The sequence below is a fragment of the Planococcus citri genome, chromosome 2 (genome assembly GCF_950023065.1).
Source record: "Planococcus citri chromosome 2, ihPlaCitr1.1, whole genome shotgun sequence".
Lineage (NCBI taxonomy): Eukaryota > Metazoa > Arthropoda > Insecta > Hemiptera > Pseudococcidae > Planococcus > Planococcus citri.
In genome coordinates, this window is record NC_088678.1 from 24500935 (window position 1) to 24520050 (window position 19116).

General features: G+C 33.6%; 2 protein-coding genes and 2 long non-coding RNA genes across 7 annotated transcripts in view; 3 read left to right on the forward strand and 1 right to left on the reverse strand.

Annotated features, from left to right (window-relative positions):
* The window catches only part of LOC135835115 (uncharacterized), a 473170-nt gene that overhangs the window by 335453 nt on the left and 118601 nt on the right, over nt 1-19116 (forward strand). The gene's annotated exons all lie outside the window — the stretch shown is intronic.
* The window catches only part of LOC135835136 (uncharacterized), a 194709-nt gene that overhangs the window by 173930 nt on the left and 1663 nt on the right, over nt 1-19116 (reverse strand). The window lies entirely within an intron of this gene.
* Nucleotides 9634-10215, forward strand: LOC135835109 (uncharacterized). The gene is made up of 2 exons (XR_010556821.1): nt 9634-9841; nt 9918-10215. It is a non-coding gene; the product is annotated as an uncharacterized LOC135835109 (long non-coding RNA).
* On the forward strand, nt 15225-18775 carry LOC135835110 (heterogeneous nuclear ribonucleoprotein 87F-like). Its single transcript, XM_065349205.1, has 2 exons — nt 15225-15431; nt 18155-18775. The coding sequence occupies exons 1-2, from the start codon at nt 15324-15326 to the stop codon at nt 18584-18586; spliced, it is 540 nt and encodes a 179-aa protein (XP_065205277.1). The 5' UTR covers nt 15225-15323; the 3' UTR covers nt 18587-18775.

Consider the following 19116-nt stretch of genomic DNA (forward strand, 5'->3'; position numbering starts at 1 on the left):
ATCTGCCCATCGATTATTTCAATAGCAGACTACGCATCATAGTCTTACATTTGTGTACAAATATACTGGAAACCTTCAACAATGTACCGTGCGCCATATTGACCCGTAATGAAGAAATCATAAGGTTCTGTAATTAGATCAGTTACTAGAGAATTTGTATTCTTTCTTTGTTCGTCTCTATTTATATCAAACGTAGGTAAATATATGATTTATACGATGAAAACGTGATTTTTACACCACTATTAAGATAATCGTATTGTTATGTGAGATGTACTTCATTGGCTGTGGTGATAAATGGACGTCTTTATATTACAGGCCTATAATTTTAATATAACGAAATTATGACCTATGCTAGCTGATTCGTATTACGAGTATATCTGGAAAAAAAATAACGAAAGATTTTTGTATAGTTTTAAAAACAATGTGAAATCTGCAGACTGACGTGAGATTGCCAAAATATCAAATTGGAATAAGATATCGTGCAGAGTTCGAGAATATGGTTCATCGCTCAAAGATTTCAATTATACTGGATCCATTTTATCTGATTCGATTAGGTACATTTAAAAATGAACTGAACATCTCTCTCTATGCAACATTATAGTTTCAATTGATGCAATAATTTTTATCAATTTTTACAGAATTTAGATATTTTCAAGGTTTTTAAAATGATATACATAGGTAGGTATACTCAAAATAAAGATTTCACTACCACAAAATTTTAAACGACGAGCAATTTCGACGAAAAAAAACAAACGTCTGTACCAGTACAGTCCAGTCAAAATACAACCCCTCGCTGCTCTCAAATCCGTACACCTCTATCTCAAATTTTCCCATCGATAAACCATTCAATGACCCCTGTCAATATTTCACCATAAAGGAAGCACGCAAGTAGATAGGTATACAATCGAACAAAAGCTATATCGCACCTACGCGATATTTCACGAAATTAAAAAAAAATCGCCACAATAAAAAAAATACCCCACAGAATCGAAACCTTTTATATGCGATCCGGAACTTATTTTTCGATATACACGTGAAATATATATCTGTGTACGTGGTGTACTGTACACGATCGGCGCGACGCTTCGTTCTTCGTCTCCCTTCATCGTCTCATGAACCGAAAACCGAAACACAATACCAAAGCAGGCAAAAAATATATTATCCAGAAACCTTAAATCAGTTTTTATTTGCGAACAATGGTCGACACCTCGGTTTAAAAAATATTTATTGTATGAAACCATATTGCATCGGTACCTATATAAGAAAACTTTAACGTTTGTTTAATGAGAAAGAACCCCGCCAGCGGAAAAATCTAATATCTCGATAAATCGTAAGCGTATTTATACCGATAGTTCGTTTACTTATATCTTATAGAAGAAGATCCGGAGAAAAAAAAATACAATTACGATATACTTTTGGTTCTACTGTAGAGTACCTACCTATAGTACTCGTATCGTCAATGGAGGAAAAAAATAATACATCCCAGAGGATGAAGAAGAAACTGTTAAAACTCGTATTTAAATTCACGCTTCGGTGTTGCGTTGAATTGTTCCCCAGAACATTGCCAACCAAGCAACGAACGATTTACTAAACCAACACTTTATCGCTAAGCCTAAACAGTCGTAATTTTTTTAGCCTTGCGCCGCCGTAGTTAACAACGTCGAGAAAAACACCATATCATTTGGATTCCAGTCAATATACAGCTCGAAGAAAGATAAAAAATTTAGAATGCCTGTCTGGAAAAAAACTTTTAATGAATCCGATCTGCTGCGGCTTTTCAAACCACTCTGTGAGTCGCATTTCAAGTAGCAGTAGTAACATTTTATTTGTGGTAACGATTTTTCACTCAATATGTGCAGTCAAAATATTTAACTATCATTCAATTTAGGCCAACGATAGAAAATGCATCTGTACCATCTCATATAAAATTACCCAAACAGTAGGGGGCTTAAGAATTTTAAAACATTGGTTCTTGGGAACATCTTTTTCCTCTCACTACAAAATCAAAAAGATCCCAATTTTGAACTATGGGTAAATATTCAATTTCAAAAACATAATAATGCTCATTTTTTGTACCTTCTTCTCCAAATTTGAGGTCTGAAAAACTGAAAAATAAAGAATTTTAGGGGTAAGCATATTACAAAGAGCTTCCCACTGAAAAAAATCAGCATCCCAAATACAATAGAAGTTGATTGAAAACTCGTTAATTTTTTTGGCTCATAATTTTGAATATTTTGCAATAATATAGTCGGGGGGCCCGCATAAGGATCACTTGCACCCCCCGGCCGATCCTCCGGGACAACTTTTTTATTAAAGGGGGTCCTAAGGAACATTTCTAGCCCTTGTACTCAAAAAAAAGGTGGCCATATTTACAAAATGGCGGCCATTTTGATTGACAGGTCAGCCGAAATCGCAGATTTTGCGTTCCAACATAGGACTAGCATGAAATTTTTCAAACCGTACAAAGGTAGATCGAAAAAGCAGGCAAAAATTCATCACCTGTCAAAATTTCAAGTGCTAAAGTGCCTTTTTCGATTTTTGGTGAATTTTCAAAAATCAAATTTTGGCCAAAATGTGAGAAAAAAATCAAAATTTTACCAAATTGACCTAGAAAGCTGAAGTTTGGAATATACCCTATTTTCGACCTGCCAAATCGATTGGAAACTGTTTCAAACCGTATTGAGCAGTTCTGGAGCCTTCAGCAGACGTTTGAAATTCGAAATTCCCACCAAATTTCATCAAATGGAGTTGGAAAGCTGAAATTAATTCTGCAAACTAATTTCAATACGATGTGAAGTCGACTGCAAGTGAATTTCAAGTCGTTTTGGAACTTCCAGCGATTTTTTAAAAATTACTGGAGCCTCCAGTAAATTTTTGAAACTTGAAATTTCCCCAAAATTTCATTAAAACGGAGATGGAAAGCTGAAATTAACTCTGCACTCCAATTTTAGCACCCTCTGAAGACGACTTCAGGAGGGTTCAAGAAATTTTGGAGCCTCCAGTGCCTTTTTGAAAGGTTTCATGGCGTTTTTAGGAGAATTGAAATTTCCAAATAGTAGCTGGTTTCATCAAATGGAGTTGGAAAGCCGAAAATAATTCTGCAAACTAATGTCAATACGCTATGAAGTCGACTGCAGGTAAATTTCAAGTCGTTTTGGAGCCTCCAGCGATTTTTTGAAAATTACTGGAGCCTCCAGTAGATTTTTGAAACTCGAAATTCTCACAAAATTTCATCAAATGGAGTTGGAAAGCCGAAATTCATTCTGCAAACTAATTTCAATGCGGTATGAAGTCGACTGCAGGTGATTTTCGAGTCGTTTTGGAGCCTCCAGCGATTTTTTCAAAATTACTGGAGCCTCCAGTAGATTTTTGAAACTGGAGAAATTCCATCACATGGAGTTAGCAAGCCGAAATTTACTTTGCAAACTAATTTCAATACAATGTGAAGTCGACTGCATGGTGGTTTCAAGTGGTTTTGAAGCTTCCAGCTACTTTTTAGAAATTTCAATTCTCCTAAAAACGCGATAAAACCTTTCAAAAAGTCACTGGAGGCTTCAAAATAACTCGAACTCACCCGAAGTCGTCTTCAGAGGGTGTTAAAATTGGCGTGCAGAGTTAATTTCAGCTTTCCATCTCCGTTTTGATGAAATTTTGGGGAAATTTCAAGTTTCAAATATTTACTGGAGGCTCCAGTAATTTTCAAAAAATCGCTGGAGGCTCCGAAACGACTTGAAATTTACCTGCAGTCGACTTCACAGCGTATTGAAATTAGTTTGCAGAATTAATTTGGGCTTTCTAACTCCATTTGATAAGATTTTGTGAGAATTTCGAGTTTCAAAAATCTGCTGGAGGCTCCAGAACTGCTCAAAACGGTTTGAAACGGTTTCCAATCGATTTCACAGATCGAATATAGAGTATATCCTAAATTTCAGCTTTCTAGGTCAATGTGGTGAAATTTTGATTTTTTTCTCACATTTTTGGGCAAAATTTAATTTTTGAAAATTCACCAAAAATCGAAAAAGGCACTTTAGCAGTTGAAATTTTGACAGGTGATGAGTTTTTGCCTGCTCTTTCGATCTACCCTTGTACGGTTTAAAAAATTCTGTGCAAGTCCTATGTTGAAACGCAAAATCTGCGATTTCGGCTGACCTGTCAATCAAAACGGCCGCCATTTTGTAAGTAGGGCTACTTTTTTTAGGACAAGGGCTAGAAATGTTCCTTAGGGCTCCCCCGTTAAGAGAGAAGTTGTCCCGGAGGATCGGCAGGGGGTGCAAGTGATCCTTATGCGCCCCCCGACTAAAAGAGCTTTCCACTGAAAGAAATCAGCATCCCAGCTACTACTACATACAAGTACAATGGAAGTTGATTGAAAACTCGTTGATTTTTTTTTTGGCTCATATCTTTGAATATTTTGTAATAGCAAGCTGTTTCTATTAACACTCTATGGGCCACAGATCCCTCCCCCCTTCCCACCAAACAACTTTCGATAATTTGGCATACGAGAATAATCAATAATCAAATCAATTATGATCATTTTTTCATCATGTCGCACAGATCCCTATCCTTTCGTTAGGAGACTCGATCATTCAAGCATTTGAAAATCCAAAAAAGGAAGGAAGATGTTCGCACAGCGAGTAACCTATTCAACTACCTACAAGAGACAAGAAATAATAAGATATCACGTGTGAGTATTAGAGCACTCCGTGATGACCATTTTAGTCATGCGATTCATAGATACGACTATAGGTTCGATAAGTAATGCGACGACCTACGAGATTATAATATTTATTATAAATATATCTCCTATAATATAATAACTCGAATATGCTCAAATGATTCGATAATTATATAAGTACAGAAGAATGTTAATAGCGAAATTCTCACGATAAATGCGAAGTTCTCTCAGTCTCAGTTCGCTCTTCGCCGTTGTGTATACGATACGCACATCATCGTTGTTTCAACATTATAACCGCATCGTTTTAAAAAGAGCGCCGCGTCATTGAACCAAATCACAAGAGATAGATGATTTTCTTTAGCGCAGCGCAGCGGTTCGAACTAACGCCTGCTTCGCGGAGGTGTCTCGTTGAGTAGTTAATTACACGTTATACCCGAACTGATCGACTATTAATTTGGGTCTTGTTGGTTAATGCGTGTGATGTGCGAGTGTGTGTTTGAAAAGCGCACATAATATACGCCTACTTGTGTACAAATACCCATGTAGCGTACGTTGAAGGTATTATGAACTTACAGATTAGTAGTTAGGTTGTATGTATACCTACTATTATGATGTATCAAAATAGATCAGCTCTAACGATGGATGTTAGTGGAACGATTTTCGTTAATTTTTTGGAAACACGAGTCATTTTTTCGCAGTGGTTTCGTAACTACAGCAAAAAAATAGAGCAAAGAATTTGATAAAAATTGCGTAGAACGTCGTTTAAACTTATTGGAATGGCATAAAAACAATTAAAAATGACTAAAATTTCATAAAATATTCTAAAATTTTGAGAAATCTTGTAAAAAATACGCACACTTGCAAAAATGATCAAAAACTGATAATAACATTCATCAAAAATTTACTAAAATGGAATCAAATTTTACAACAAAATAGTCACCAAACTATAGGTAAAAATCTGTATCAACATTGAAAAAAATTCCCAAAAAAAAAATGACGGAATTTCAGGCACAACTTCAAATTTGACAGATTTTGCTTCATCCATCGTAAAAACTTTTTTCTAAATGACATTCAAAATATCATAGGATCGAAACAGCAAAAGATGATAAATTCATTGATCAGAGCAAAATATTCTAAAAAATGTTCAGATAATTAAAAACTTCTAAATGTACCAAAATTGAATAGAATTCCGTTAAAAATAAAATTACATGAAACTCATAGAAAATTTCTAAACTAACGAATCAATTATTGAAAATTTCTATTAAGTAAATAAAAATTAATCAAATAGAGCGAAATTGTGTGAAAATTGCTTCAGTTGAAATGTCATGAAAACAGTCGGAAATGATAAAGTTGAAGTAATATTGTAAAAGATTGCAGGAAATTATGAAAAAAATGATAAAATATGATTTGAAATTGCATAAAATGTAGGAAAAATTGCACACTTGAAAGTTTCAGAAAAATTGAAAAATCAGTAAAAAAAAAAGTCATTGAAAATTGCCAAAATTTGACGAAATTTTATAAAAATTTGTTCAAATATGAAAACAATAAAATAAAAGAGATGAAATATCTTGGAATTTGAGTAAAACATCATTTTATATGCAAGGAGGAAGGAGGAAAAAAGACAGCAGTTTTTCACAGAATAATACAAAATGATTTTACAAAATATAAATATAATGCATCGTCTTTTTCATCCAAAAAATCTTCAGGTATAGTAAAATTATTCAAAAGTGATTCAAGACCTGTCAAAATGGGTTAAAATTTTGTAAGAAATTCAAATATTCCAACGAAAATATTTTTTGAGCATTTTTGAAAAATTTTGAACCCAATAATATAGGGTCGTATTAATTCGTTCGTGAATGATTCGCCAAAAATTAGGTAAATGAATCGATTCATTCGCGAAAGAGTCATTTATACAAATCAATTCGTTCGTAAATGATTCACCAGAAATTATTCAATTCGTTCGCGAATGATTCACCAAAAATTTATTCAATTCGTTCGTAAATGATTCACCAAACCAAAAGTTAAGTAAACAAATCGATTCGTTTGCGAACGAGTCACTTTTACAAATCAATTCGTTCGCGAATGATTCACCAAAAATTATTCAATTATTCATTTGCGAATGATTCACCAAAAATTTATTCGATTCGTTCGTAAATGATTCACCAAAAGTTGAGTAAATGAATCGATTCCTTCGCGAATGATTCACCAAAAATTTATTCAATTCGTTTGTAAATAATTCACCAAAAGTTGAGTAAATGAATCGATTCGCTCACGAACGACTCACTTTTAAAAATCAATTCGTCTGCAAATGATTCACCAAAAGTGAAGTAAATGAATCGATTCGTTCGCGAACGAATCACTTTTACAAATCAATTCGTTCCGCGAATGATTCACCAAAAATTATTCAATTTGTTCGTGAATGATTCACCAAAAATTGAGTAAATGAATCGATTCGTTCGCGAACGAGTCATTTATACAAATCAATTCGTTCGTAAATGATTCACCAGAAATTATTCAATTCGTTCGCGAATGATTCACCAAAAATTTATTCAATTCGTTCGTAAATGATTCACCAAACCAAAAGTTAAGTAAACAAATCGATTCGTTTGCGAACGAGTCACTTTTACAAATCAATTCGTTCGCGAATGATTCACCAAAAATTATTCAATTATTCATTTGCGAATGATTCACCAAAAATTTATTCGATTCGTTCGTAAATGATTCACCAAAAGTTGAGTAAATGAATCGATTCCTTCGCGAATGATTCACCAAAAATTTATTCAATTCGTTTGTAAATAATTCACCAAAAGTTGAGTAAATGAATCGATTCGCTCACGAACGACTCACTTTTAAAAATCAATTCGTCTGCAAATGATTCATCAAAAGTGAAGTAAATGAATCGATTCGTTCGCGAACGAATCACTTTTACAAATCAATTCGTTCCGCGAATGATTCACCAAAAATTATTCAATTTGTTCGTGAATGATTCACCAAAAATTGAGTAAATGAATCGATTCGTTCGCGAACGAGTCATTTGTACAAACCAATTCGTTCGCGAATGATTCACCAAAAATTTATTCAATTAGTTTGTAAATGGTTCACCAAAAGGTAAGTAGATGAATTGATTCGCTCGCGAACGAGTCATTTATACAAACCAATTCGTTCGTGAATGATTCAAAAAAAATTATTTAATTCGTTCGCGAATGATTCACTAAAAATTATTTAATTCATTCGTGAATGATTCACCAAATGTTAAGTAAGTGAATCGATTCGTTCGCGAACGAGTCATTTATACGAATCAATTCGTTCGCAAATGATTCGCCAACTATACTAATCAATTCGTTCGCGAGTGATTCAGCTAGAAATAAATCAATTTGTTCAATCGCCAACCGGTTGTGAATGATTCGATTCGATTCACTTCGCTTGAGAACAGATCATTCCTGTACAATAGTTTCACAAAAATCGAATCAATTGTAAATTAAATGATCCGTTTGCGAATGATTCACATTGTTCGTAGAAGACTTGTAGGGTAAGAACAAGAAGAAAAGTCGGTCTTCTCGCGCATTTTTTCTCCTGAAAACTTCCAAAAGGTTCACTTCAGGCTAATCGGATCATTCCAATAAACACAAGAAAATAAAGACGATGAATCAAAACACATCAATTTAAATTTTTGTAAGAATAAAGTATCAAATTTAGTAAAAACCTGCATCACAACTTTGAGCATACGAGTATTCAGTGAAATCTCACTCTCAAAACAACCTTATTTAGTTTTGAACATCCACTCGTCCAACTCTTATCGATGAAAGAAGAACCCAACAAAATATTCAAAAATCCTCGCAAATTTCCACAACACTCAACAAGTTATTCCACCTTCAACAGCTCGATTCCTCTCTCTCGACGCGAGAAAATTCGTCTAAAACCAGGGGGAAAACCTCGCGATAATGGGCCATTATAAATATCGTGATTCAACAATCGTCCATAAAAACACTCTCGTCTCGTTCTCGTCAGCCAAAAAATATCAATTACCGAATCTAAAACTTTAATCTCAATCTTTCCCTTAATCACTTCCCATCCGACGAGTTCCTTCCTCGGTCCTCGCCGAGTAATTTTTATATTTTTCCCAAACGTAATAATCCTGATAATTTAACGTTAATGTTTTGAAGAAGTACCCTGGAAAAAACCAACTCCATATACACATTACACACCATCAAAACGTGAATAATGGAACTATTAAAGTTCAAGCAAAACTTTCATTTTCTAAAAACCAAAAGTGTTATATTATGAACTACGAACGAGCAGCAATTCTAAGAACTATAATAGCTAATCCTAATCGCACGAGTTTCGTGATGTGTGTATTTGTACTCGTAGGTACCTACGTATACTTTTACACTCGAATACAAAAACTTTCAAATGTTTTTCCTCTTTGGAAAACAAAAAATACATATAATCTTCGATGTACTACTGCTTACACGCTATACACTTGAGACAACGGCAGGGTACAACGACGTAAATGAAAATTAATGATATTGTGAAAAACAATGAATACCAACAGAGATGTCCGAGAAAACTCGTTTTGCTTCGAGATACTTATTACACCTTCGAATAAGGTTTCTATATAGTATACCTCTGGATACCATTTTAAAAGTGTTCGTGTTCAAAATTTGTTGATTAAGCTCAAAACTGTTCGCAGCAATACGAGTATTATTTTGAGAGAAGTAAAAATAGGTAATCAAAAATGTTCTCTTTTTATTCCATTTTTTAAAACATGCAGGTGCACCGCACGAAGAGATAAAAAAATGATAAAAAAAGAATTGTATTCCATTGTCACTTTAACTCGTACACTGGATTCCAAAACCATGTCAATTAAATATCGATATTTATACTTCAAAATGGACGTTTTTGAAGCACCGCAATATATTATTTTTTTTTATCACTTCAATAATTTTAAAACACGCGATTATCTTCCAAACTATAAATTCATTGTTGTATAACCTTATTTTTCAGAGTAATCCACCTGCAGTTTCTTGCAACAAAGAAAGGTAAATTTTTCACAGTTGAAAAAAAATAGCCCAAAAATTTTTAAAAATGAAAAAATTCGCGCTAATTTTTCTGATTTTTATAATTTTTATGATAATCGGATCGAGAATCGTTTCACCTTGTCCAATGGTAAGTACGTATTTTAATTTTCACGAAGTTCCCTTCGATTCAAAATACCTACGCAATACAACAATTTTTTTTCTAGAGAGGAGGAAATAATATGGAGAATTGCGACCATGGTTCTTCATCAGACTCGGTTGATCTTCGATTGGATGCCCAGAGTAATGAGCCATTTGAATATTTGGTTAATGGATACGCTTAGTATGTAAATTACATGGGCGGATCTTGATTGAGAAATGAAGTAAATACGAGTAAAATACACACGTAGTATCCGATTAGACTAATGATGATAAGAGTTTTAAAAAAGACCTTAAATAATTATTAATAAATGATTTTGTACATCCTTGGATAGTTTTTCGAATAAATATTATTATACTTGATGATTTCTGGATGTGGTTACTTAGTTATTACTTTTTAAAAGAGATTAATTTGCTCAAATAAATGCATACCTAGGTAAGCTCATTCTTCAGAATAAGACAGGGGAAAAATAAAGATAAAAATGAACGATTTTTGAGGAAGCATTTTTTTAGTGTGCGTAGCACACTATTGGTTTCGTTCCGAAAGTTGAAAAATTCTTTGGCTCGAATGTTCTCTTAGAGGAATGGACCGATGTTTTTGAATCTTTCGTAGGTAGGTGAGGCATAACTTGAGGGAGGGAATGTCGTAATTATAATTGCAATTACTCAATTAGCTTCTTGAGTAATTGCAATTAATTACGAAAATTTGTACCAAAAAAAGAATAAAAAAGGGAAAAGGGCCATATCAAAAGGGAAGCCGACAAAAGCGAAGCCGACTTTAAATTTTCAAAATTGAACAATGAGAAAGGTATCAAAAGGGAAGCCGACATCGGTTTTAAAATGTAACACTGCAGGGGTCCTAAAATATTCTTATCTACAGTGTTATCTTTCCCATTGTTCAATTTTAGACTAGATGCCGAAAGCAGGTGGTTACCCTTTCGGAATGAAAACCCACCAGTCATTTGTGAAACACCTGCAGGTGTTTCATTTACACACGTAGATGCTGAAAGCAGGTGGTTACCCTTTCAGAATCAAAACCTCCAGTCATTTGTGATTTTGCTGTGCTCCCAAGAGGTTCTCTCAATCTCTCAGTAGTGCAGTGCTTATGCTTTCCTGATATATCACGTTGTGCTCCGGAGCTTTCAGAATAGCATAGCATAGTGTATTCGGAATCGCGTTGTGCTTTTTTTTTCAAAATCGTGTTGTGCTTTTTTTTAAAAATTGTGTCCTGCTTTTTTTTCGAAATCTAGTGCTTTTCAATTCCTAAAATTTGCATTGTGTTTTTTTTCAAAGTTCGCGTTGTGCTTCTTTTTCTGAAATTGCGTGGTGCTTTTTTTCGAAAACGCGTTGTGCTTTTTTTCTAAAATTCGCGTTATTTTTTTATTTTGAAGTTCGCGTTGTGCTTTTTTTTCAAAATCGCGTTGTGCTTTTTTTTCGAAATTGTGTGGTGCTTTTTTTTCGAAATTGCGTTGTGATTCTTTTTGAAGTTCACGTTGTGCTTTTTTTTCAAAATCACGTTGCGCTTTTTTTCCAAAATTTGCGTTGTTTTTTTTTTAAAAAAAATCGCGTTGTGCTTTTTTTCTAAAATTCGCGTTGTGCTTTTTTTTTTAAATCTCGTTGTGCTTTTTTTTTCAAAATCGCGTTATGCTTTTTTTTCAAAATCGCGTTATGCTTTTTTTCCAAAATGGTGTGGTGCTTTTTTTCAAAATTTTGTTGTGCCTTGATTTTTGAAGTTCGCGTTGTGCTTTTTTTTCAAAGTTCGCGTTGCGCTTTTTTTTAAAAATCACGTTGTGCTTTTTTTTCAAAATTCGCGTTGTGCTTTTTTTTTAAAATCGCGTTGTGCTTTTTTTTTAAAATCGCGTTGTGCTTTTTTCTTCAAAATCGCGTTATGCTTTTTTTTCAAAATTTTGTTGTGCCTTTTTTTTGAAGTTCGCGTTGTGCTTTTTTTTCAAAGTTTGCGTTGGGCTTTTTTTTTTAAAAATCACATTGTGCTTTTTTTCCAAAATTCCCGTTGTGCTTTTTTTTAAAAAAAATCGCGTTGTGCTTTTTTTCTAAAATTTGCGTTGTGCTTTTTTTCCTAAAATTTGCGTTGTTCTTTTTTTTTGAAGTTCGAGTTGTGCTTTTTTTTCAAAATCGCGTTGTGCTTTGTTTTTAAAAAATCTCGTGCTTTTTTTCCAAAATGGTGTGGTGCTTTTTTTCAAAATTTTGTTGTGCCTTTTTTTTCAAAGTTTGCGTTGCGCTTTTTTTTTAAAATCACGTGCTTTTTTTCCAAAATTTGCGTTGTTTTTTTTTAAAAAAAATCGCGTTGTGCTTTTTTTTCTAAAATTTGCGTTGTGCTTTTTTTCCTAAAATTCGCGTTGTGTTCTTTTTTTTTGAAGTTCTCGTCGTGCTTTTTTTTAAAAATCGCGTTGTGCTTCTTTTTCTGAAATTGCGTGGTGCTTTTTTTTGAAATCGCGTTGTGCTTTTTTTTCAAAATTGTGTTGTGCGTTTTTTTTCAAAATCACGCTGTGCTTTGTTTTTAAAAAATCTCGTTGTGCTTTTTTTCCAAAATGGTGTGGTGCTTTTTTTCAAAATTTTGTTGTGCCTTTTTTTTCAAAGTTCGCGTTGCGCTTTTTTTTTAAAATCACGTGCTTTTTTTCCAAAATTTGCGTTGTGTGTTTTTTTTTTAAAAATCGCATTGTGCTTTTTTTCTAAAATTCGCGTTGTGCTTTTTTTTTAAATCTCGTGTTTTTTTTTCAAAATCGCGTTATGCTTTTTTTCCAAAATCGCGTTATGCTTTTTTTCCAAAATGGTGTGGTGCTTTTTTTCAAAATTTTGTTGTGCCTTTTTTTTCAAAGTTCGCGTTGCGCTTTTTTTTAAAAATCACATGCTTTTTTTCCAAAATTTGCGTTGTGTTTTTTTTTTAAAAATCGCGTTGTGCTTTTTTTCTAAAAATCGCGTTGTGCTTTTTTTCTAAAATTCGCGTTGTGCTTTTTTTCCTAAAATTCGCGTTGTGTTCTTTTTTTTGAAGTTCTCGTCGTGCTTTTTTTTTAAAAATCGCGTTGTGCTTCTTTTTCTGAAATTGCGTGGTGCTTTTTTTTGAAATCGCATTGTGCTTTTTTTCCAAAATTTGCTTTGTGCTTTTTTTCAAAGTTCGCGTTGTGCTTTTTAAAATGAAAATCGCGTTGTTTTTTTTTTGAAATCGCATTGTGTTTTTTTCCAACGTTCGAGTTGTTTTTTTTCAACGTTCACATTGTGCTTTTTTTCTGAAATTGTATTGTACTTTTTTTTCCAAAATTGCGTGGTGTTTTTTTTTCAAAATCGCGTTCAAAATCTCGTTGTGCTTTTTTTTTGAAGTTTGCGTTGTGCTTTTTTTCGACGTTCGCATTGTGCTTTTTTTTCTGAAATAGCGTTGTGCTTTTTTTCGAAATCGCGGTGTTTTTTTTCCAAAATCCGCATTGTGCTTTTTTTCAAAGTTGGCCTTGTGCTTTTTTCAGAATTCACGTTGAGCTTTTTTTCAAAGTTTGCATTGTGCTTTTTTTTCAAAATCGCGTTGTGCTTTTTTTTCACTAAAATTCGCGTTGTGCCTTTTTTTTCAAAATCGTGTTGTGCTTTTTTTTCGAAGTCCTCATTGTGCTTTTTTTTTTGAAGTTCACGTTGTGCTTTTTTTCCAAAATCGTGTTGTGCTTTTTTTTCAAAATCATGTTTTTTTTTCAAAATTGCATTGTGCTTTTTTTTGAAATCGCGTTGTGCTTTTTTTCAAAGTTCGCTTTTTTTTCAAAATCACGTTGTGCTTTTTTCCGAAATTGTGTGGTGCTTTTTTTTTCAAAATCGCGTTCAAAATCGCGTTGTGTTTTTTTTTTGAAGTTCGCGTTCTGTTTTTTTTACAACATTTGCGTTGTGCTTTTTTTTCCGAAGTCGCATTGTGCTTTTTTTCAAAGTTGGCCTTGTGCTTTTTTGAGAATTCGCGTTGATCTTTTTTCAAAGTTCGCACTGTGCTTTTTTTCAAAATTGCGTTGTGCTTTTTTTTCAAAATTGTGTTGTGCTTTTTTTTCGAAATCGCGTTGTGCTTTTTTTAAACTAAAATTCGCGTTGTGCCTTTTTTCAAAATCGCGTTGTGCTTTTTTTTAAATCATCATTGCGTTCTGCTTTCAAAATCCCAATTGCTTTTTTCCAAAGTTGCTTTGTGCTTTTTTTGAAAATCGTGATGTGCTTTTTTTTCATAATCGTATTGTGATTTTTTTTAAAATCATGATTGCGTTCTGCTTTCAAAATTCCAATCGTTTTTTTTAAGAAGTTGCGTTATGCTTTTTTTTCAAAATCGTATTTTGATTTTTTTCGGAATCTTGTTCTATTTTTGAAATTTGCGTTGTGATTTTTTTCTAAATCGCATTGTGCTTATTATTTTGAAGTCGCATTGTGCTTTTTTCGAAGTTGCGCCTTTTTTTGAAATTTTGTTATGCTTCTTTGCCAAAATTGCGTTGCGCTGTCCAAACTAAAGAAGCTACGCACACTGTTACAGCTGCGCTTGGCGCAGCTGTCTAGTTTTAAAATTTAATTTAGACTACTACTCGCTGAATAATTGAAATCAGGAACCATTAGTCCTCACAGATGTGCAACTTCCCGGACCCGGTATCTTCCTCCTCTACCTCGCAATCACTCAACGAAGACGAAAAGCCACAAATAAGCAAAATGAATCCCAACCCCAACTACATTTAGGACCACTGTTTCGCTTGAACTTTGTTATAGCCTTGACACGATTTTTCCTAAAAAAAAAAAAAAAAAGAAGTAATAGGTAATAAGTAATAAAAAAATAAGCAGAAAAACCAGATACCAAAAATCGGTCATAGACGAAAAAACAAATACTTGAAATACTTATCATAATTTTCAAACTTATTGTCTGATTTTTTTGCAATTTGAAATAAAGTTCTTTCGAAATGACTCATGATTTTGTTTTTTAATTCTTAAACTCATTTTTTTTCAAGGATATGAAATTTTCCATTACATTTAAATTTATTCAAAAAATTGAATGAATTGGACATTTCAACAACCAATACAAAAAAATCATTCAAGCAAATTATACGTCGCGTAGGTAAAATCGCTCTGCTGAAATAGGTACTGGTATATAAATCTGTCCATTTTATTTATCAAAACACAATTTTTTTATTTTATTTTTCGCTCGTACCTAGACCTACCTAGAACATGCTCTACTCTCAACTCCAATTACCTAGTAAGGCGAACTTGAAATCATAGGTAAATATGTTATTAGTGCTTTTTCTTATCAACCCAAACGATACGCGATTTAAAGACCATTACAATCGCCAATGTTTGATATTCCCTTGACATGTAAAACTTACCGAACGCATCTTATCGCAGCAATAAATTCCAATAGGTAGGTTCGAGTAACCTTTCAAACATTTTCTATCGCAATACTTGTAGGTATTGGCAGCGGTATTTTAAAAATACTATTCGAAGCTACGTAACGACCGTTCGAAATGTTGAATAAGATCGTACATTTTTCAATTTATTTTTTAATAATACAATCGTTTGTGTATAGTATTCCACAACCTAACAATAATGAGCCGCAGGAAAAATTTCCAGTCGTAAGTATTATTTTTATCGAATTCATAAGTACCTACGTAGGTAACTGTCAGAAAAAATAAGTGGGATTTTCATTTTTTACTTATGCAATTTTGTTTTTTTCGAAAATCAAAACATTGAAAAAAAGAACTTTTGAATACCTAACAAGTAGTTTCAAACAAGATTCTCAATTTTAGCATTTTTTCGAAATTTTAATAAAGGGAAGGGGGAGGGGCTGAAAAAAATCACAATGTCATCTGTATTGTGTAAAAAGTTGGAATTTGGTTCACCTGCCAATTTTTTTCCTCCTCTCATACGTATTACTAACTTGAAGGCGGCTCCTAGGAAGTCCTAGAGCCTCTGTTTCTCCAGATTTCGAAAAATTGAAGGATCTTGAAGGACATGGAATACCAACAGATTTCAGATTAATATCAATTTCACACTCATAGCAGATTTGCAAGTAAAACAAAATGTCTCGAAAACCGAAAAATCCAAAAATTTGTCTCTAGAATGATTCATAGCCACTGCCAATCAGTTTTACAGATTGAAAATAGCCTATGGTTAAAATCAAATTTCAGATTTTTATCTTAATTTGTTGAATAAGAAAAATAAGGTGAAAAAAACATTCCCATCCTGGATTTTAACGAGGAAGCTTATATTGAGTCGAAGACTGCCCATAAAAATTTTGAGCCTCTTAGCCGATTAAGGAATTGAAAAAGATAGTTCGTTGCTATTTTTGTGAAATGTAACCAGTCGAGTACCTATGGGTCATCCCCCCCCCCACTTGGAAAGTTGTGATTTGAATTTTTAAACATCTCCGAGCCATTGGCTTTGGAATTCGATAACACTTTTAGTCTTTTATCAAGCACTTTTCTATTATTAATGATTCCTTTTACAAAGAACTAAAGCTAGATTCGTGTTCAACATGTTAAAATACCCCAGTTTTTCAAAAATAATCCCATTTGGAGGACCCCTGGCTCAGCCTTCTGAACAGCTAGAGAGCTTAACATTTTTATGGGTAGTCTCCCTCATCAATCTTCGCAAAAAATTATTTTGGACTCTGTCTTCAAAAAGGGATATTCCAGTTGGAAGGACAATTTTTCTTAGAGAACAAAAAAAATAAATAGAAAGAGTAGGTATCCAAAAACACTTCACAATGCACAAAATTTAGGAGATTTTATTTGAAATTTAAAACCAAGAGAAGGGGGAGGGGGTGACAAGTATAAAAATTCAATCTAAGTAGAATGAAAAGCTGAAATTCAGATCTCCAAAACATAATTTTCTTCGCATAACAATTAAAGACAGTTCCGAGGAAAATCCAGAGCCTTCAGCGGGATTTTGTATTTTCCAGAATGAAAAATTTGCATAATAAAGACATTTATGAGCTGCAACTTGCAACACAAACAAACTTCAAACCAACATTAATTTCATTGAAACATTATTCTTGAAAATTTTAATTTTTTTTTTTAAATCGAAAAATCCAACACTTAGTCTGCAGGAGGTACTAGAATGACTTCAAAGTAGAAACCACTACCGATTGATTGAGTATAGGTAGGAAATTATTCAGCGTTCCAATCCAACTCCAAAGGATAAAATGTTGATAACGGTACCTACTTTATATCTATTTTCATGACAAAAAGGTTTCAAAAATCATAAAAATTAAATAAATAAAATTCAATATCCAAAATTTTTGTATAAGGGTAAGGGCTCCAATTATGGACCGGTCCGCAATATCGTTGGTAATTAGCGCAATCTGTCAGGAAAAAATGTTTTCCGATGTAAGTATTTTTCATCAAAAAAATGAATGAGACAAATTATTACAACTATAAAGTCAAAACTCGTTGAGAAATTTACAAAAAACTGTTTTGAGACACTGAAAAAATTTTTTAGTGTGTTTTTCAACTTTTATTAAAATATATAAACGTGGTGTAATTTTCTAAATGTTAGTGACATTTGTAATATCAAAAAAGGATGTAGTTTCTGCTGGAGTGATCAGTTTTTGCTAAAAATGATTTTATGGGGTACGCTAATATGGGCCACCTGTGATATTAAATTTTTTACTCATTTTCATCATTTCTTACTGTAACCGCTAAAAAGGGGAATGCTCGAAATACTTTCTTTTGCTCATTTCTACAAATAAATAATGATGTCTTGAAACGTAAAAATATGTTTATTTTGAAATACTTTAGGTGGTCCATATTAGGCGTCCAAAATTTTGAACTGTCATTTTGACACTCGTCATTCAACAATTTAAAAAAATATTCAAAATTAACCTGCACTGCTTAGAATACGTGTTCTGGTTCATTTCTGCAAATGAATATGACGTTGAAAAATGTGAAAGTATGTTCATTTTAAAATTTTATAGGTGGTCCATATTAGGCGTCCAAAATTTTGAACTGTCATTTTGACACTCGTCACTCAACAATAAAAAAAAATTCTTCAAGTTGACCTTCACCCCTGAAGTTTTGTACAGCGTTAGTGGAAGGATGAACTTCATTTTAAGCCTTTGTGGAGGTTTCTACCCCCTATAGTTTTCAAGTGGCAATCCTTCAAAAAAAAAGTGGTCCATATTTGGTGCCTCTACCCTTAATGGTGTATTTTCTGACGCTCTTGTGATTTTTTTGAATGGATCCCAATTATCCTGTCGATCTGGATACTTCTTCATTGAACAAAAAATCAGAAATTTTCAAAATACATATATCCAATATCCATAATCAACTCATCAGTCTTTATATTCTATTTACAGACCCACGACGGAGGAATCTACGACCCAGTTGTCCAGGTTGATCTAGATTTGAGCGCAGGGGTTCCCGGCCAAGATATCCCCGGCTTGGGAAAACCAGGCTCTGGACAAGGCGGTACCGGCGGCGGAGGCACTGGCGGTGGCAACGGCGGAGGACACGGTGGTGGAAACGGCGGAGGACATGGCGGTGGAAATGGTGGTGGAAACGGCGGTGGAAACAGTGGTGGAACTTCCCACTGGTGGGACTGGTGGACCTGGTGGTTGCCGAAACCATCTTCATCCGGACAAAACAATGGGAATTTCAATTGGTTAGACCTGTGGACCTGGTGGTTGCCAAAACCATCTTCGTCAGGACATGGCAGCGGATTTAATTTGTCTGATTGGTGGTCCGGGTTGATTAAATGGTTTCTCGGTTTCTTCGGGATACATTTCTAAATATCTTTGAGTTCATATGTATACTTAATACTTGATACAATAATAGAAAAAAATTAGCACTGCCATTGTGCCTCCAAGCTGAATATTCTTTCAAGTGATACTTATAATGTACTTGGGCATGTATTTTTAGAAACGTCACAGAGTAACGAAACTTAGTTGTAAAAATATAAGCTTTTTGAGAATCTTAAATGGCATTATATTAATCAAGAAGTCCTTCATCAATTTAGTTAGATGTCAACATATTCGTTTGATAACCGGATACAGCAAGGAAATTGGATAATTTTAGATATCACCCAGTAATTAATGAGCATATAATGATTCAATGAAGAACTGTAGTCTATAATGAGCTACCTTTCTCCATAAACTTCATTACCTTGATTTCAGGAAAAAATTTCTTCCACATACCACGTACAGAAATACTCGAAGCTAATGATAAATAGCACATAAATCAGGTGATAAAAGTTTCCACTCAGGTATGATAAGTAATCCCCATAGCCCGATTTTAAAAAACACTGCACCAATCCACGACA

Bases quoted from the DNA above. Each gene is read 5' to 3' on its own strand.
- LOC135835110 (XM_065349205.1), top strand. From the start codon at position 15,324: ATGTTGAATAAGATCGTACATTTTTCAATTTATTTTTTAATAATACAA. The intron at 15,432-18,154 runs GTAAGTATTATT...TTCTATTTACAG, and splicing joins CGCAGGAAAAATTTCCAGTC to ACCCACGACGGAGGAATCTA.